We start from the raw sequence: 20,943 nt of genomic DNA, 5'->3' as shown, positions 1-20,943 counted from the left end.
GCGCATAGAATTGAATAATCAAGTTGGGACCTATTAACTTTTCCTATTTATGACATATTCAATGCCGTGCCAAATTTTAAGTTTCTATGACATTGGGAAGTGAGAGACTTAGATTATGTATGTTAAATTTTGATGCTAATTCTTTTGCGCTAGAATTGAATAATCAAGTTGGGACCCAATTACTTTTCCTAGTTTGGAGATAATCTATGCTTGTGCCAAAATTCATGTTTCTACCACATCGGGAAGTTGGAGAACTTTTAGTGAGTCAGTCAGTCAGTGAGTGAGTCAGTGAGGGCTTTCATCTTATATATATATATATATATATATATATATATATATAATCTTTGTGCAAGATAGTGATGTAACTTTGATGTATAGTCCTTGTCCTGAACCATGTAGTAGAATATGTGATGGCCCTTGAGGATATGTGTGTGAAGACCTCACCCTGAGCCTAGTCACAGTGATGATTGGTGAACACTTGGCAGCCCGCCACCATGCTGGGTGGAGCTTGTGCGTACAGTATGTGAGTCAATCAGAGGACGCAATGTAAGGTATAAAAGGCAAGGTGTTGCATGCATGTTGGGAGTTGAGTCTTATTGTCATGTTGCTATGTTGTGGTGCTACTACAGACAGAAGCATGTAAACATGAGTGGGCAGGTGGAGCAAAGCAGGAAGCCTCTATGCAAGAGGTTGGGGAGCTTCATTGTATGGAACAAGTGGTTCCAGACAGTTGACCATGGAAGAGTGTAAGTACCAGTCTAAGGGGGATTGTCAAAAAGAATACTGGTTATACTGCTGCTGATGTGAATGAGAAACAGCGAAACAAAGACCGTGACTTATTACAAATACATAACTTTTGTTGTGCCCACAGCACCACAGGAGACCAGATAGTTATTGAAAGAGATTGTGTATTATATGGAGGCCAGAGAACGTTTTGAGAAGATGAGTAACTAAATGGCCCAAAAGAGTGACTCAGCATATTTGTAACTTCGTAATTAGAGATGAGTGAGCACGGTGGGGTAAGTCAGTTATTCGAGTGAGCCTCGCTCCTCTCGAGTAACTGCATTCTTGTCCAAGCGTGCTCAGGGGGCAGCGGGGAGTCGGGGACAGGGGGGGGGGGGGTAGTGGGGGAGAGAGATCTCTTTCTCCCCCCAAGTCACCCCCGCCCCTCCCCCGAGCCTGCTCGGACAAGAATGCAGTTACTCGAGAAGAGCAAGGCTCGCTCGAGTAACTGACTTATCCGAGTGTGCTCACTCATCTCTATTCTTAATGAACTGCACCATAACTGAAAGACTTTGAGGCATATTTACAACCCCAAATCCAAAAAAGTTAGGATGCTGTGTAAAATGTAAATAAATGTAAATTAAAAAAAAAAGTAATGATTTTGAAATCTCATCTAACCATATTTTATTCACAGTAGAACATAGAACACATCAGAAGGTGAAAGTGAGACATTTTTCAATTTCAATTTTTAAAAATTACCTCATTTAGAAATTGATGGCAGCAACACATCTCACAAAAGTTGGGCCATGTCTACCATTGTGTAGCATCTCGTCTGCTTTTTATAACAGTCTGTAAACGTCTGGGAAAAGGAGGCCAATTGTTGGAGTTTTGGGAGAAGAATGTTGTCCCATTCTTCTCTGATGTAAGATTCTAGATGCTCAACAGTCTGGGGTCGACTTTGCTCGTTGACTTTTGTTTCATAATGCACCAAATTTATTGGTGAAAGGTCTCAACTGCAGGTGGCCAGTTCAGCCCCCGCACTCTTCTTCTGTGAAGCTTTGCTGTTGTGATGGATGCAGTATGTGGTTTAGCATTGACTTGCTGAAATATGCAAGGTCTTCTCTGAAAGAGAAATCTGGATCAGAGCATACATTGTTCTAAAACCTCTGTATACTGCTCAGCATTCATAGTGCCTTTCAAGATGCATAAGTGTAGTGGCCCAGAGTTAGGGCCCCCACAGTACTTGTGTAGCTACCTCATGTGATGTGTCTGTGTGTTTGTTTGTGTTGTCATTAGTGTTATGTGTTTTGGCCTGCCCAGGTTGTCGAAAGTCATTGTCTTGTGTCATTGCCATGAATTTATATATGTTGGTATCCCATTCACCCTAACCTGATCTGTGTCTTGTCAGTTGTACCTGGCTGGATCAAGATTGGTTACATAGTAACATAGTATGTTAGGCTGAATGGAGACAATGTCCATCTAGTTCAACCTGTTTAAATCCCCTTGTTGATCCAGAGAAAGGCAAAAAAAAAACAAGATGCAAAGCCAATTAGCCCATTTAGGGGAAAAAATTCCTCCCCGACTGCATAATGGCAGTCAGAATAATCCCTGGATCAACATTTGATAGCTCCTACCTAAATGTAAGACCCGGAACAACAATCCCCGGTCACCTAAGGTCTATATACTGTAATATTGTTGCGCTCTAGAAAGACATCTAGTTCCCTCTTAAACTCCTCTATGGATTTTGCCATCACCATGTCCTCAGGCAGAGAGTTCCACAGTCTCACTGCTCTTACGGTGAAGAACCCCCTTCTGTGTTGGCGATGAAACCTGCTTTCTTCCAGATGTAGCGGATGCCCTCTTGTTACTGTCACAGTCCTGGGTATAAACAGATCATGGGAGAGATCCTTGTATTGTCCCCTCATGTACTTATACATGGTTATTTGGTCACCCCTTAGCCGTCTTTTTTCCAGGGTGAATAATCCCAATTTTGATAGCCTCTCTGGGTATTCCAGTCCTCCCATTTCATTTATTAATTTAGTTGCCCTTCTTTGAACCCCTTCAAGTACTGTAACATCCTTCCTGAGCAGCGGTGTCCAGAACTGTACACAGTATTCCATGTGGGGCCTGACAAGTGCCTTATATAATGGAAGAATGTTCTCGTCCCTCGCCCCTATCCCTCTTTTAATGCACCCCAAGACTTTATTAGCTTTTGCAGCAGCTGTCTAGTATTGGTTGCTCCAGTTAAATCTACAATCCACTAGTACCCCCAGGTCTTTTTCCATATCACTTTTCCCTAGCAGTACCCCATTTAGTGTATATTGGTGACATCTGTTTCTCCTGCCCATGTGCATAACGTTACATTTATCAACTTTGAACTTCATTTGCCATTTTTCTTTCCAAGCCCCCAGGTTAGGGGAAAGGGTTAGATTAGAGAAGGAAGAGAGAGGAAAAAATGTAGTCGGAGAGAAAGGACGTGTGGAGCCAAGCTTAGGCTCAGACCAGCCAGTCTGAGCTAAGCCCAAGTCAAACCTAGCCTAAGGCCAAGTTGCGATCCCTCAGGAAAAGAGGCAAAATACCCGTCGTGGAGACAGCCGTCGGAGAGTCTTTTTCCTCCCTGTTAAAGGGGTTGTCCCGAGAAAGCAAGTGGGGGTAAGCACTTCTGTATGGCCATATTAATGCACTTTGTAATATACATCGTGCATTAAATATGAGCCATACAGAAGTTATTCATTTACCTGCTCCGTTGCTGGCGTCCCCGTCTCCATGGTGCCGTCTAATTTCAGCGTCTAATCTCCCGATTAGACGCGCTTGCGCAGAAGGGTCTTCTCCCTTCTCTTGGGTCTCGGCAAAAGCGGAGTTCTGGCTCCGCCCCCTTCTACGCATCATCGCGTAGCTCCGCCCCGTCACGTGTGCTGATTCCAGCCCATCAGGAGGCTGGAATCGGCAATGGACCGCACAGAGCCCACGGTGCACCATGGGAGAAGACCCTCGGTGCATCGTGGGTGAAGATCCCGGCGGCCATCTTGCTAAGGTAAGGAAGAAGTCGCCGCAGCGCGGGGATTCGGGTAAGTACTAAACGTTTTTTTTTTTTAACACATGCATTGGGTTTGTCTCGCGCCGAACGGGGGGCCTATTGAATTTAAAAAAAAAACGTTTCGGCGCGGGACAACCCCTTTAAGTGAAGGTATAAGTCAGGGTAGACCCCGCGGATTCTGAAAGGAGGACAGGCCTAGTAATCGTGAGTGCATATTATCCCGGCTAGGTCAGAAAGCAGCATGTCTAGGAGAGAAAGGAAGACCATCTTCTTCCCTCTACTTCTCCTTGAATAACCAACTAGAGCAACCCCCAGATAACTTAGACTGGCAAAGGAGGGAGAGCTAGTTAAGGATTCAATGCCTGTTATGTTTGTTATCCGAAAATCTGCTGAAGTTATCATAGTTGGAAAATCTGTCACGTGTGAACTGTTTGCTAATTCTGAAAGTACCGAGTAAACCGCATGCCTCCAGTTTTACGAAAGTTCTTTGGGTCTGGACTCTTTATTTAGTCATTACATTATACTCTGAGGCACTGGCATCACGTAGAACTTTTACCACTCTGGTCACAAGCCCTATTTGTGTAATCTGTCTGCATAGAACGAAGGCCTGCGCAGTAGAGTAGCCACCACTGTGACTGGGCCTAAGTTAGGATAAACCACTTGAGTTACATCTGCCAAATTCAGCTTACTATAATGGCTGCCCAAGCGATAAGCACCAATGCAATCCCATACCATTAGAGATACAGGCTTTTGAAGTGTCTGCCGATAACAAGCTGGATGGCACGCGAATCTTTTGAGACGAGCAGGCAGGTACTCGCATAAAGCACTACTCACTCGAGTAGTTTGCCTTAGCGAGTACGCTCGCTCATCTCTAGTGGCCACGCATGTATGTCTCCTTTCTACTGATATGAAGACATCTGACTTCTACAGCGAATGTCTGACCACAGTAACCTTCTATAGCCAGTGATTGGCTGCAGCGGTCACATGTCTTAGTCAGCAGTAACCAGTAGAGACAGATTAGTTGTGAAGCATTTGTTTTTTTAATGGTGGAACAAGCCTTTTTACTTTGGATCTGTACAACAATATACTCACCCATGCTCTGAGGAGCACAATGGTCTGCTGTATCATAATGGCCACAGCAGTGATGCGCTGTCTATAATGGCATCATTGCAAGTGAATGGCTGCCATTGTCACGTGTCCAGTGCAACAAATTATCATAGAACTAAAAAGATAAGTAGATCGTATGTTGTCCTTTTTACACGCATTGAAAAGTTGGAAAAAAGGTTTTTTTAGAAGTTTTTTTTTATCACAGTTGCCTAATATACAATGCCCTATTTAATGAGCAAGACACGCAGGAATAAAACTTTTATGTGGCAGACAGACAGGAATAATAGTTGATTGGCTGTCATGGGAAGCTTGTCCATTCACCACATCTATCTATCTTCTCAATCATGATATTAGCCTAGAGAATAACTCACAGATGTGTTGTGGATGTAAAAATTCACGTCTCGCTGGGCTTGTAATTAATCTTTATAATGTCATCAAGCTCTTGGAATTCATGGTCAAGTTAAAAATAACAGAGTTATTCTGGAACAAATGTTTTGTAGGGTCGGAGTTCACAATGAAAAGATCATAGTCGGTATGAAGTAAGTACTGTCTTCACTATGGCAGGGGCTCAGATTTTACGTCTATGACATTATGTATTGACAGGCATGTACTGTATGTGTCAGGACTGTGATACAGCAACATGAATCAATGGTGAACGTGTTTGGCATAAAATCTATGTCACCTACAAACGGTTATCTTAATGGATTTCTGCATGGATACATACGCTTGAGGGAATGAATGGTGAAGGGTTTGTATTCTTCACTATGGCATTCTAGTGGTGGTACGTGATAATGACACTGATGCATTTTCTGATACGTTTATAGAAAGCCAATTCATATCAGTAGAGAGGAGCCCTCCATGCGTGGCTTCTTCTCCTCCAGTTTCAGAGGCTTGGACCCACTTATACTTGAAGAGGTTGTCCCAACAAAATAGCCATATTTTAAAGGAAGGCGCCAACAGTCAACTGAATGCTTTGGGTTTCGCTTCTGAAAAATGCGCATGTGGTCAACATTTCCGCAGCAAAACGCTTGCCTTCCACAACAGCATCATAAAACAATACACCATCTTTCCTGCACTAAAAATTAATTGCTCTAACGATTCTGAGGACCCACCATCCAGTAAAAAGTAGTAAACACAAGTGTCATGCGATTCTCTGCAAAGTCAGCTGCAAATGGGTTTGGCTTCTGCTTGACTTATGGCACCCTGTTGTATTATTGGAGTCGGTCTGGACTAGAGGTGAGCGAGTATACTCGCTAAGGCACATTACTTGAGCGAGTAGTGCCTTAGCCGAGTATCTCCCCTCTCGTCTCTAAAGATTCGGGGGCCGGCGCGGGTGACAGGTGAGTTGCAGCGGGGAGCTGGGGGAGAGAGAGATCTCCCCTCTGTTCCTCCCCGCTCTCCCCCGCCGCTCCCCGCCCCCCGAATCTTTAGAGACGAGCGGGGAGATACTCGGCTAGGGCACTACTCGCTCGAGTAATGTGCCTTAGCAAGTATACTCGCTCATCTCTAGTCTGGACCCAACAGAGGCTCCTCGAATACATTGACAGTCAAGTCCAACTCTGCACCCTAATACTACATTTACTTTAGATTTTATACAGACATTGACACACCAAGCCCTTGCTTCTCATAATCTCCATCCACCCTGTACCCTCATCCAATAACCACAGCAAAACTTGACAATTCGGTTTTCATGTATAAGTGTTAAAACAAATTGAACTTGTGTTAATCAATACTTTCATCATGGACACATTTTATCTTTTTACCTTGATTTTGTAGAGGAGTGTACTGTGGTCTTGGAGCAGTTTCTTGGCTTCATCTTGGCTTTCGCCAATCTCTAGTAAATTTGGTATGGCTTCTGCCAGGTGCAACTGGACTAATTCTCCGCTCTGCAAAAAACACATTCAGTTTATATTATGATATGTAGACATAAAGGGGTTTTATTGCTTTTTAGTAATGTTTTGTTTCCAGTGTTAGCGCTCACGGCAGCGCTGTACACCTCAGTGAAGTTTATATTAGCAAAACAGTGCAAGTTTACATGTCAGTGAACTGAGACTAAACAATAGCATACCGTGTAGAGTGTTATTCTTGCTAAGTCATCTAGTTATATTCCTGATGTCTTTTATGTATATCTAGGTTCAAGACGTAGCTAGGTTAACCAGACGATTTTATATAGTCCCTGGGACACCAGGTTTTAGAAAAATGCATAGTCACTGATCTACATTCTCTCTCAGAGGCGTAACTTGAGGCGTCTGGGCCCCAATGCAAAACCTGTAACAAGGCCACCAACTATAATGCTTTATTCATAGTGGGCTTCTTATATGGAGAAGAGAGGCCTTATGGGTCCCTAAGGCTCCTGGGCCTGGGTGCAACCGCATCCCCTGCATCCCCCATAGTTACGCCAGTGTTCTCTCCTACTATTTTCATTTCAAAATGGCTCCTCCTATCAGGTTTTAGGTTGAATGTAATGGAGTCTAAGTAACACATGGAGCAAATAGCTAAAAACAATGGAGTAATACATTAGCTTATTGTGATAATTAAAACCATGCATTGTATTGCTGCAGCATTAGTCATATCTTAAAGGTTGGGTACCCTGGATTATGTCTTACGTTGAGCGGCTTCGGTTTTAAAGGGGCTGTACCAGAATCACAAATGGTCTCACTGCTAAGATCCCCACGATCATGAGAACATGCAGGTGCGCTGGTGCTCCATTCATTCTTAATGCAACTGCTGAAGATGGCTGAAGGCCCAATTACACTGGACGATTATCACAAAAAATTTGCTAATTGGCGATCATTTTAGCAATAATCGGTGCGCGTAAATGGGCGCGGGGCACCCGCATTTCGGGCACTTTTATGTCATCATTAAAATCAAGCTCACCTAAAAATCATCACTCACTTTTATTTTAGTTCTCCATGGGGGAGTGCTGATGGCATCGTTTCCCTGTGGAGAACAAAGGATCTGAGCGCAGATAATAGCCTTGGGCTATTAGCCTGTGTTCAATGAAGGCTTCATTTGCATACTAATTGGTATTTAAGTAGCTGAGTAGCTACTTAAATACCAGTTATTTTTTATGCAAAATAATCGCTCAAAGCTGTCTCTCAAACTGTCATTTGAGTGATGTTTGAGCGATTATCTGCTCGTGTAAATGGGCCTTAAGCGGCAAGGATTTTCATCAGGTCTATTGCACTGAATGGAGCAGTGACTATGCATGGCACACCCGTCTCATGTTAAGTGTCAGTCTTTTTACAACTCTTGCCTTTGTCTCAAGCTTTACCTCCTGCTAAAACTCGCTGTGTCTCAAGGACTGTGACCATTTGCTATGTCACAAGGATTCGGTCACTGGCATACTCCATAATTATGTCCAGCAATCTGTCTTGCTACCAGACACTCCAGTTACACCTCAGGTCCTCACTCTCGAGCAGTCATAGATCATCTATCTCAGGGACACTGTCATACTACTCCTTCCAATGCCAACTAAGTATAGTCCAACCTATCTTAGGACTGCGACTCCAGTCCACATCTCAGAACTGTAGAGCAATTAGTATCCCCAGGAGTTGTCCTAAAAGTCCAACCTAGAGGGTCTCTAATACCACCAAGAACCTGTCTACCATCTCTCCAAGCAACACTCAACACCCAACACTGGTTGTCTATTCCCACAGCTCCAGTGGACTCCCCAGAGCTTTGTGTAAAACATAAAGGCATATAGTCTATACAGTGCAAAACAACATGTTTAGATACATGTACATAGTACAAATAAATGATATCGGAGCAGTCTCTTGGGGGAAGACAAACTAGTTCTAAGGTTAACAGTCTCAGCCTGTGTAAAGTAATAGTAACTAGAGCTGTGGGAATAGGAATTTTGAATTGGGATTCAATGTTGGGGGGGTGAACAGTGCTGTGCTCAAACCCAGAGGAGGCACTGGGAAAAGGATCTAGTGCTGTCCATTACCTGCAGATATATGGCTAATCGCTCTTACACACTTCCACATTCAGGGCCATATGTACTATTTACATGGGGAGATGTTCTGCGGACAACAATGATTTTTAGTACAGCACAAGATAGCCTATCAGTTGATAAATACGCGTTTGCTTATTTGCCGACTGATTGTGTGAATATTTACATGGCACGACAATTGGACAATATTCCTACAAACGTTGGTGCCCAATCAGTGGGCTGAGTAAAATGGTGCTACAGCTAAAATCGCACCCTGTGCTCGAATGCATCCAGGTATTCTACCAAAAATGGCTTAATTATATGTCAATTATATGCTGTTCATGGATCAGTTTGTTTTTTTTAATACTGGTACCGGATAAATTATTCTTCTGACAGACGCAAACATACACTTGGTTCTGATGCTGTATGTATATAAGCTTGGTTCTGGTACCATATCTATGTGGTAAACTCACTTTTTCTGGTACAATATCTACATAGTAAGCTCAGTTGTGCTATTACATCTATTAAATAAGCTTTATTCTGGTATTGTATCTATGCAGTATACTTGGTTCTGGCACTGTGTCTCTGGAGTAAATTTGCCTCTGATACTATGTTTATGGATTAAGTTTGTTTCTATTATAACGTCTATGGAGTAAGCTCTGTTCTACTGCTGTATGTATGCAGTAAGCTTGGTTTGGTTACCATATCTATGTAATAAACTCAGTTTTGGTACCATATCTATTGTAGGCTTTGTACTGGCACCATATCTATGTAGCAGTAGAATTGATAAGGGTTAGTGGTAATCCGGACCATTTTCATTTTTTTCTGTTGATGACTGAGATTGCTCCCATTGAATTCAACTAGAGCTACGCCTGTAATACCAACCTGGACCGTTGCTCTAAAGTCAGCGGTTTCTGCTTCCTGCACTCACTGAAGTGACAGCATAAAATCACAGAGGTGAGGGAAAAAAAAAACAAAAAACAACCAACACATTATTCACAGAAAAAGCCAAAAATACAATACCTGAAGGTCTGCAAAGCAGACACAGTCGCCATAGGCGATCGTGCCTATGGCGACTGTGTCTGCTTTGCAGACCTTCAGGTATTGTATTTTTGGCTTTTTCTGTGAACACTGAAGTAACAGGGGCCCTGGGAATTAGCTGAAAGGCGGGTATGTGAGCAGTGAGTTCCCACTGATCATCTATTGATGACCTATCGGTAATCAATGGAGAAAATGTAAAAAGTCCTGGAGTACCCCTTTAAGAAGGTAATGTAAATGATAATGAAGAAAATCAGCAATAAACCAAATAAAATTAACACTGGGCAATTATTGTTGCAATCATCCAAAAATGAATAAATCTTAACAATAATCAGCCAGTGTAAATGGGCACTTAATGGGGCGTATTTAATCTGAGTTGCCTAGGGCAGCATGAGTTCTCAATACAACCCTGTCCACATCACGGTTTATAGAACCAGGATTCTTCTTGGCTAAACATAATAGTTGATGAATTACATGTAAGCTCAGTGGTGTGGCACCTGACTAGAAATAAGCAGTGGCTTAAATGGAAAGGGTTAAAAAGAAAAACATTAACTAAAAATACCTAAATTTACAGTAGTCAAATCTTGGCCCGTGTAAGGGTGTATTAAAAACTGCATCTTCAGTGTGCGTCAAAGGTATACTTTGGCTGATGCACCCAATATATATCTCCAATTGAAGCTTCCAACGTATGCCAACGCCAGAACAGAAACTATGGCAAACCCCAAGCAGAAACTGGAACTTGGCGCACAGGAACTAATGGACTGCAGTTGTTAAACTGGGAGCGCATCAAAGGGGTTGCTCAGTCCTTGTGCAAGGCAGCAGTCAAATGACAGTCTACCAACATAGGAGGTCTTTCCGTAACCCTTTTTCGCACAACTATAGGAGATCACTTTTCTTCCCCTAACATTGGCTACGTCTTTTGCCGTCTGCAAGCTCTGCGTGGGAATGCACCTATTTTTATAAACTCCGCCCACATATCCTGGAATTACATCTCAAAAGACACATTTTTGCATGTGCTGAGCCCTTGCATGAGGTCCGTCTCCTTCTGTGGGGCTACTTTCTTAATACAAAATGTATAACAAGATATTCTAAATCGCTCAAAGTGAAAACGCCAATAATGAACAAGACCCCCGTCACACTTCAAGACCACCTATAGTCTCTCCTAGTACTATAAATCCATAACCAGGAATAGTTTCTCCATCAACTCATGTATCACAATATTGTTACATTGCAGTCTGTACTTGTAGTGTAAATTCACCCGGTGGAGGAAATGAGATAGGCTAGTGGAAATAAATCGCAAGAGTAAAAGTTCCGTTCACGAAAGGATTAACACTGAGCAGTAATAGCACTAAATCAAGGCTAAATACTAATGTGACTCCGCTACTGGATGCTACGCTCCATCAGGCATCTCATTGTAGCAGGTTTATTAACTGACTACTATTATGTCATCAGATGTGCGCGCTCTCCAATAAAACGTGCTTATAATACCGGATCAGCTCCCAACAGACACCTGGAATACACAATACATATAGATGGTACATGCCTTGATTTCATGATGTAACAGTAGGTAAAGCCGAAGGAACTAGTTTGGACTAGCTTTTATTTGGAAAGCAAGGTTGACTTTGACAATTTTATCCACCTCTCCTTGCTCTAGTGACAACGTGCCACTAGCAACCATGGGAATTAAAAAAAAAAAGCATGAAAACATAAGTGACTGAACAAGCTTGTAAATAAAGGCATGACAATCAGAATGCTTTTTACCAGGCCCAAAACTTGCAACAAAAGGTAGGATTAGAAAGAACCTAAAATGGTCGCTAGAATTCCGCCCTCCCCCCTCTAATTGCTGTCCACTGCCAGTTGTCAGTAGTAAGAAAGCCATCAGGATGGATATAGAAAGTGGAAGAGGGTGATGACTCATGCAGCTATGAAGAGACGAGGAGGGAAGATGGGGGAGAGAGACTCACACAGATGTGCATTTGCTAATGGTGAGTTATTTACTGACTCTCAGCTACTCAAATCACATCTACACTGCTCTGTACTGCTCTAATGTCCTCCCTGCACTTGGCCCGCTATGTAAAATACCTCCTACCCATCTGGCTTTGCCAGCTATTGAGTTTCTTTTCCTCGTGCTATAGCTTTGTTATTCTGTCAGTCTTCTGTGCTTTTCTGACCCAGCCTGTTTGACTACTCTTCTAGATTTCTCTCTTTTGCTTATATTCAAATTCTGACCTCCGCTTGCCTAACTCTATCCTTATCCCTGCTGTCCTGTACCCTGTAGTCCTTCTGGTTCCAACCCTGGTCTGTACCTGAGTCTCTTTAACCCTTTGGCTCTAATGTACATTCAGTTTTTTCTGTACTGACCCCCTAACTTGCCTGACTCTATCACCTGTTGGCGCCACAAATCAGAGGTTATTCTTGTGAGTCCGCCTACGAATTCATAGCAGCTGATGACCACATCCCACTTGGAGGGGTTAAAGGGTGAAGACCTACAGTTTTTTGGTGTTGCTAACCAGAGTAGCCTGTGCAAAGTCTGATTGTGGTGTTTTGCTGGACAAGTTCTTATGCTCTTTACAGCTATATAACAGTGATGTAGAGTTCAAAATCTGCTGTTTCTCCATGTGCAGTGTGTAGACAATATTGTAACAGTAGTCTCCTCCCACCAGCTCAGGGAAAACTGAGAATTAGATATACAGCATGCAGAGGGTAAACTGGTGAAACATGTCATATACAAGTCATTCAATATCCAGAAATAGTGTTATTCTTCATGTACACATGCATCAGCGTATTCTGAAAAGTTAGGTGCACTTTAAAGAGGGGTCTGTCCTTAAAACATTGCCTATGAATTATGCTAGTTGTCACAGCAGTAGTAAAGAAAGTCATGATCAAGTTCCGGCCTGGTGATCAAGTTCCGGTGCTGCAATATGGGCAGAGGTTTTGGCTGCAGCTTGAACTACGGTTTGAGCTGTAGCTTGGATAGTAGCAGTGGGATGCAATACCTCTAGATGAGTCAAGATCTGTTGCAGAAACTGAAACATCTGTTTTTCCTGCATACGTTGACATGAGGCTTCTATGACGGCTTGTTCACACCTAGTGTGGGCATCAATAGAATCCACGATCGGAGCAGATTGTCACAGCAGCAGATATGGATCTATTGTGCCTCAGAACTTATTTGACTTGGGGCTAGATCCAGGGGCAGCACTTAGGGTTCCCTGGTTTTCCCCTTACCAATCCACTAATGAGGATCTGGTCTTCGCTTTGGAAACCCCCAAATCATTACCCTAGAAATAGTCTAACCTAAAAGGGCAGCCAATACACTTGGTCAGATTTCTAAAAGAGAACTGGAGACATGCAGGCCGAATTCTTTCATTTTGTAGTTCTAACCAAGGCTCATAGCAGGCAGCAAAGTAAGAAAGCATAGTCAAATGAGCCAAGGTCATGAAAGTTGGGTGATTCAAGAAAATCTTGTCAGGATTGGTTGAGGACCAGAAAGCTGGGTGTGCACGCTGGCCATTTATGAGGAAGAATGGATGTGTGTTTGCACTTTCTGGGAAGCAGGAAACTGACTGTATATATGCGGCATCTGCCACAGACATGGAGGACATGGAGCTGGCCATGCCAGACAGCAGGAGAAGGTAGGGGATGCCACCGGCCATTATCAACAGCCATAACACTTGTTGTTGTGTTTTGAATTTGACTGTGACTTAGTTTTGCCTCAAGGTTCCGAGTTTGTGTTGTCTCTTCAGATTTGTTTTGTGGTACTTGTACTCTGACTTCCTGACTTTGACATCTAGGCCATTTTCAGAATTTGTCTTTGCCTCATGTTCTGGTTTGTCTCATCCTCACTTCTCTCCAGGTGATTACACCTGGCTTTGTTCTGACTTCGCTTCTGCTTTAGAGATTCCCAGCAGTCTACCTGCTGTCAGTCAGTCAGTGAATACTCTGGGATCGCTACCTGGGAATTCTACCTGGCAAATACATACTCTTCCTCCCTTGTGCTGACAAAAACTAAGGAGTGTGTGATTTCCCCTTCATTCCTCCCATAGCTACTGTGTGTGCTTTCCTCCCAAGACACTGCTACAGTTCAGTCTCTGTGATCTGCCCTCCTTGAAGAGTTGGGTGCTTTCTTCCCTCTCCAGACATTTTGAATCTGCAATGTAGATCCTCTTCCCCCTCTCTGCAGGTATTTCTAACATTGAAAGAATGGAAAAGTAGAGCAAAAAGAGTATCTGTTGGATATATGTCAGAAGCAGCAGGACAATTGGCTATGTAAAGGAGCTGCACAGGTTCTATAGCTGTAAATGGCTAGAAACTTTAATACAGACTATTTTGGAAAGTTACTTAATTTTTCACTTAGGAAGCAAATAAACAGTAAAAAAACATTCAGTGCAAATGTATCTAATGTGTGAGGAACACAACAGAATGAAAGATCAGAAGAGTTGACTGTCAAACTCTTTGCCTGAGGATGTGGTGATGGCAAAATCCATAGAGGGGCCTAGATGCCTTTCTAGAGTGCTATGATATTACGGGATATAGTCAATAAATAACCAGCAGGGTTGTTGATCCGGGTCTTGGAGTCAGGTAGAAACTTTCAAACGTTGATCTTGGGATTATTCTGACTGCCATTATGGAGTCGGAAAGGTAGTTTTTTTCCCCCCCAAAATGGGCTAAATTGGCTTCTGCCTCGTTGATGTGAGTGGGAGTTGCCTTCCTCTGGATCAACAAGAGGGGTGGAACCAGGCTGAACTAGATGGACATTATCTTCTTTCAGCCCAACTTACTATGTTACTATGATTTATGACACATGCTTGTAGTAAAGCAGGAGAGACCACCACTAGATGCAATGCACAAACTATTATGTCAGGTGTGTTGCGTGTAAAACCTCGCGCCCTCTCATCTTATAAAATACATTACATCTTGTCTGCAATTTTCCTATGTTATCGCTACCTTATGTTTTTTTGCCACATCCATAAGTATGAGTCCTATCATATGGAAATATTGTAAAATAATGTAGTTATATCTTTCAGACATTACTAGTAACACTGAATCGGGATTATAATAAATTTATTGAATGATTCAATTGCTGTAATTTTCAGCCTACAGATATAGCAGGGAAAACACTATTTTAAGCCATTCCATTCTGACTTAAAATAGTCATTGCCTCCCTTGCGAGGTCTTGCTGCAGCTGTCTGCAGCGTGGGTCTGTTCGAGGCATTTTCAGCATTGTTATTCGTTCTAAGTAAGGATCTCCGGCTACAAAAGTACTCACAGGGCTTTTGAAGTGCTTTAAAAGAATGGGAGATTTTGATTTTCTCCTGCCTAATTACAGAAAAATTCTTTCATCCAGCATCTGTCCAGAAATTAGCACTTGTCTGTAGCGCAGAACTACCATATATCCTGTAATATCACAAAACACAAGCAGATCTACCCAATGATAAGACTCCCCTGAAAGTAGCAATTTTATTTTTATTTTAGGTTTACAAGTGAAATTCTATTCCCTGACACTCCGATAATCCAGAATATTTTAATATCCGACATGTATCAAGTGTTATAATTGCTACATGATAGGAGCCTCGTTGCATTTTGTACGATGAGTTTAGTACTATTACTTGATACTCTTGTAGACATTTTGGAGAAAGGTCATTTACCATGTTATATTATGTTATGCTGAGCAGGCTGATGCGTGTGCTACTAACATACAGTGTATTTTATTGCAGCACTGTACCTTTAAATCTGTGGACGCTGGAGCATCAGCTCCGTACTAGGGAGTGCCAGTTTATAAAAGAGGCAGCTGAGACTGCCTCATGGTCAGTAGCCCATGTTAGCGGCAGAAGGATGCCAAGTGTAAGGAGGTGAAGGGAGTACTCCTCATGCCCTCCACTGTATTGCCAGAGGGGCTACCATGCAAAGCTTTGCCCACTGTCAATGAAAAGGCACAGACTGGGTAGAGAAGAAGAGTCACTGTGAGCAGAGTCCAAGTGGCCTGGTCCCTTCTATGATGTGGTGGATAGCGAGTCACCACCGAGAAAAAACAGCTTCACAGTGAGTGAAGAAGGGAGCTAAGCCCCACCCGCAAACGGAGGTCTGAAGCGCCACACGGACACCATCGTAAGAGCAGTAGGGTGATGCAGTTGAGAGGAATAGTGGAGGCCATGTCAGAAGGCCTTAAAAGATATAGCCCAGCAGACCAAAGCCAAGAGGCCCTTTGAAAGGTTGGAAAGTGGTGCAAGCCATCCTATGCTGGGGAGTGGCCAGAGATTTAGAGAGTCCGAGTGGCTGGAAGCCCAAGTACTGAGGGTGGGCCTGTTTTAAAAGTCTGCACAATGGGTTCTGCGCCAATGAAGAAAGAGAACAAAGATGGAGGCTTGTGTGTGGAGAGAGCCACCCTAGTTCCTGAATGCCTAGAGACAGCAGCGGTGTAAAGGTCTGCATAGCTGATTCTGCGCAAACAGAGGAAAGTCATGCTGAACGCTCCTGTGCGTTAGTGACAGAGACTATGAGACATGACTTGAGGCCAGCGTGTGCATGTTGGTGAACACCTCAGTACGAGATAAAAAGCGAGTCACGACAGCTGATGAAGGACAACAAGGTAAAGCCGCTGCGACTGATGCCGAAGTCAAATGCGGAGAGCCAGGAATTGAGTGATGGATGCTCCCATATGCAGGAGCCACAGTTTTGCGTGTGTAAGCGGAAGAAAGCTGTCGATGAAAGAGAAGACCATTGGAGAAAGGAACAGCTAAGAACAGAGAAACTTTCGAGTTGGGTGTTCTGGTTGTCAAGTCGCCTGGAGATGTATGCTTTCGGGAAAGTAAGCCCAGTGAATGGGACTGTGGCAGAGAGGGCATTAGAGCGACGTACTCGGTGAAAGATATTGGTGTTAAGTGTTAGACCTATGGTGACCAAGGTGTTAATTATGGATTAATGGGTTAATAGCTTGAAGGATAGTTATAGTTGAGTGCGGTTTAGTAGATAATTATTCAAATTGCCTTTTTTTTTTAGAATACGCTGTATTTTATTCTAACATGCTATGCAGCGTTAACGTATTGAAGTCTTTGCCTCCGCCTGTCACTACCTTGCCATCAACGACATTCACTGTTACATAAGCACACCTGTCCTATGCTGAGAGCTGTAGCTGTAAGAAGAATCTGTGGTTGGAGTTAGATATGATTTGAATTGCAATCCTATCACCAAATATTATATAGGGCCAACATATTTCATAGCGCAGTCTAAATTTCACTTCATCACATCACGCACTAAGACTAACTCAAAACCAATGAACATACCAGTAGGCTCTTTAGAATTGGGAAGGAAACCCACTCAAACATATTACCGTCATTCAGATCCAAATCCAGGCCCCTAGTTCAGCAAGACAGTAACTCGTAGTAATGCAAATAGCACAGTTTTATCACTATGACACCTTAAGTTCTCATGCAAATGGGAGTATTCAGGATCTACGTTAGGATGGTTTCACATCTGCGTTAGTACTTCCAGTCGGAGGTTCCGCTGCAGATCTGGCACAAAATACCGGAAGAAAAACTGCTACGTGCAACGCTTTTAGTTCCATCTAAAAGATGTGCAGATGAGCAGAAACTGAATGGACCCCATTCTAGTCAATGAGTTTTGTTCGGTTCCATCATGAGACAGAGCCCTTCATTCATGGGGATTCCCATCCCTAAATGGAGCAAGAAAATAGAAGCAAGGGTGCATGTGTGAAACCACTGTTACACAGATCTGCAATGTATAGTAGCGCGCATTGAAGTCTATGGATCTGGAGGAGTAGCTTGAAAGTTCTTGGATGCAATGAAAAAAAAAAAGAAAGCTTTCCTCTCCCCCCGCTTACCATTTGCCACTTATAATATTGATGTCGTCGTATAAGGCTGAGAGGCCTATAGGCCCCCATAAGTACCAGTGACTGCTACTTCTGCACCTCGTATAGCTACTCCCTTATATGGGCCTGTACTGTGTCTCTAGTTGGTTTAAGCATAAATGAGAATTCTGTCATGCTCCATTGCATGCCCTATTCTTGAGAAATATTGCTTCTGTAGAATACTGTGCCTATGGAGGACGCATAAGGTGGTACATGGAGTGCCTAAGGGTTCTTACTGTTAATTCATAGTTTGGTCTGTGCTCTCTGGCCCTTCATTTTAGTGAATAGTGTGGGTTTCAGCAGCTAGAGCCCACTGATCAATACATAGTGACATGTCAGAAATTATGTCAAAAGTTTGCTGTAAGTTACCCTTTAAGAATTCTTTTCAGCCATTTATTGGTACCGACATTGAGTACGGCCACCAATGCAGGTGGTGTCACTAACCCCAATTGAACCACAGGGTAAACAGTGAATCTGCACTGGACCCCCTAGTAGCGTTAGGCCGCCGACTGCGGCACCACTTTCAACTGTATCTGACTTCAAGACGGTGTACAGTTGAATAGCATTGAGAAGCATTAAAAAATAAATTAGTCACACTTGCCTCTTGCGGACCCCTGGTAGTCTGGTCACCGGGCTTACTTCTGGGTTCAGTAGTCGTATGCCACAAGACTTCTGTGGCCAATCACTGGTCTCAGTACGCGTTGAGGCTGGTGATTGGCTGCAGCAGTCATGTGCTTAGATGGGCACGTTACTGCTGGACCTTGAAGTGGGTGAAAACTGCAGGAAAGACATGCAGAAGAGTGCAGCCTGCAGGATTAGGTGAGTACTGGTGGTGTTTTGTTTTTTTTAGTTTTTTTACCACAATAAAGGTTAATGATGAAGGGCGGGAGGAGAGGGTGTGGTGGTGTTTTAATACCCGTGCACTGGGTCCATTCGTGTATTAAAATGGCCCTGGTTGTCATCAAGCTTCGCAACCAGATCTGCCTAGTTATGCACCAGCCACAATTTCAGCATCCACTTCATATCTGTCTGCATATCTAGGTGAATCAGTAGTACAAGAAAGTATAGTGACAACCCATGTCTTTTAATTACACTACTTGACTTTCTCAGAAAGTTATAAGAAAGGGCTTAATCGAGTTTCTAACAACTACACAGTAGAAGCCAACTCCAAGGTTTACAGGTTTTATCAACTGACCTGGGATGAAAATATCAGATTGTGTATAAAGTACATTACATTTTAATTACTAGGACAGTTGCATAAAATCAATGTGCAAACATAATGTCCATCACAAAAATACCATTGACAAAATTGCATTTCCTGTAATTGGTGAGACTCATTTATTGGTTAGTTTACAAAAATGCAGCCAACCCCGAGACAGAAGCCAAAGGCTACACAAAGTTCTGTATGAGCATGTGCAAGTTCTCCCTGTAACATCAATGTTACCAAGATGCGAAGAGTTAATAATATGATATTCTGTACAAAACTGGAGTGGCAAGGTGTTTTGTGGTGCAGTAACGAACATTGACCAGTCAGATTTTTCAAGATTGAGTAATGAATTAAAAGGGCCACCAAATTGTGGTGGAATGTTTGCAGTTTGGAAGAGTAGCTTAGGTTAGCTATTATACCGAGGAGACTACGTGTCCAGATTTTTCAGGTTTGGGAGGCAACTCAAGGGTTTAGGAAAACCTGTGAGACTGGTTTAGCGTAGCGCTCCTTATTAATATACTGTTAGAGCATGACCGGGAGCCTGTTACATGGCAGCAGCCATGGCGGTAGTTGTGCTTCGACCTGCATGCCTCATTGGGTTGGCATCTCTACATGTTATTAGCCATATTGTATATGAACACTACAGACCTTTTTTACATATCTCTAGTTATAGTTTGCTTGATTGTAGTATTATGGTTTAATATTCCCTGTTTATGGCACCTTTTTTGAACTTGCTGATACTTTTACCGACCTCGGAAGGATGGAAGGCTGAGTCAACCTTGAGCCGGCTACCTGAACCGTGCGGGGATTGAACTTGCAACCTTCAGGTCATGAGTGAAAGCTTGGGACGTGCGTGCATGTGTGCGTGTGTGTGTGTTTGTTTTTAAAATTCTCCTTGAATATGTTTTTATGCTGCTCTGTGTACACCGACTTGTTTTTGTTGTATAGGATTGAAATGTTTTTAAAAATGTGTCCTTAAGGTTTTTTCCTTAATTTCTCACTTACTTTGTGGATGCTGTGTACGATGTTGGAGCGTGCATTGTTGAATTCTATGCTACTTTTGTTTTGCATCCCCATGCATCTTTTATCATAGATAGTCCACCTCCATAGTGTCTTATTCATTGCGCTGTCGTCTTCATACTGTACATAACTAACACCTTAAAAAATCCCAGCAGGGCGATAGGGTTACCAGGCCATACCATGCATTAACTGCTTCATTGCTGGGGGCAGTACAGAAGTGAAGGTCATGAACAGTAAGTATTTAAACAACAACCTAGCCATTTACTAAGAGTCCTGGAGATAGTATACAACGCTAATGTGCAGGACAGAAAGTGTTAATCGTACTGCGCTTACCTTGAGAATAGCAATCACGATTCTAGATTCCCCGGCTTGGATAGCAACAGAACTGACTGTAGTAGTTGATAGTTGTCCACTTGGATTCTCCTCCTCAGACATGATGCCCCCAAGACCAAGTCTACAAACTATCCGCAAAATATCAAATTTAAAGGACCTTTCCTTTCTACATCGAACACTTGTAAAAGTTGTGACCAAGGATGTTTGAAATCATTGAGGCGAAAACTCAGCCAGCCCTGATTACATGAGCAGAAGGAAAGAGCAGGAGGTTAAAAATAGAGAGTCCCATTGAGTTTATCATCCTCCGGCTTGTGAGCTGACACTCCCCTAACTTCAGGGATCTGTACTATCAGAGATGTGGAGGTCGCCCGCAGTCCTCGGCTGCTGGACAAGCAAATGGAAAAATGCCTCTTCAGGCAGGAGAGCTAAATTTGCTCCTACTGCAAATATCAGTGAGAACTTTATAATTAGAGTGCTTGCTACGTTATAGTGTGGGCTATCCTGTAATTGGGTTAAACAGCACCCGATGAATTAAATAACTGGGTAAGGAAGACCCTTTTACTTTATTTTAGGCCCCCTCCCATCACATCTGGGTTTTGTGCCCTTTTAAAACGGATCAATTTTTAACGGAATTAGGACTGACTGCAAACTGACAGAATTGATGCATTGATTCCCATATT

At 42.9% G+C, this 20,943-nt stretch overlaps 1 protein-coding gene across 3 annotated transcripts in view; it reads right to left on the bottom strand.

The window, feature by feature from the left end:
* CCDC141 (coiled-coil domain containing 141) overlaps positions 1-20,560 on the bottom strand; it is a 179,725-nt gene extending 159,165 nt beyond the window's left edge. For all 3 annotated transcript variants that reach the window (XM_066575765.1, XM_066575767.1, XM_066575768.1), the window contains exons 1-2: positions 20,264-20,560; positions 6,631-6,753 (exon numbers count right to left, since the gene is read on the bottom strand). In XM_066575765.1, coding sequence (XP_066431862.1) covers positions 6,631-6,753; positions 20,264-20,365 — 225 coding nt within the window. In that variant the 5' untranslated portion in view covers positions 20,366-20,560. The remainder of the gene's footprint in view (positions 1-6,630; positions 6,754-20,263) is intronic.
* Positions 20,561-20,943: the final 383 nt, after the last annotated feature.

This window comes from Eleutherodactylus coqui, chromosome 8 (genome assembly GCF_035609145.1).
Source record: "Eleutherodactylus coqui strain aEleCoq1 chromosome 8, aEleCoq1.hap1, whole genome shotgun sequence".
Classification (NCBI taxonomy): domain Eukaryota; kingdom Metazoa; phylum Chordata; class Amphibia; order Anura; family Eleutherodactylidae; genus Eleutherodactylus; species Eleutherodactylus coqui.
The sequence above is the reverse complement of the archived record's forward strand: the minus strand, read 5'-3'. Positions and strand labels throughout refer to the sequence as shown.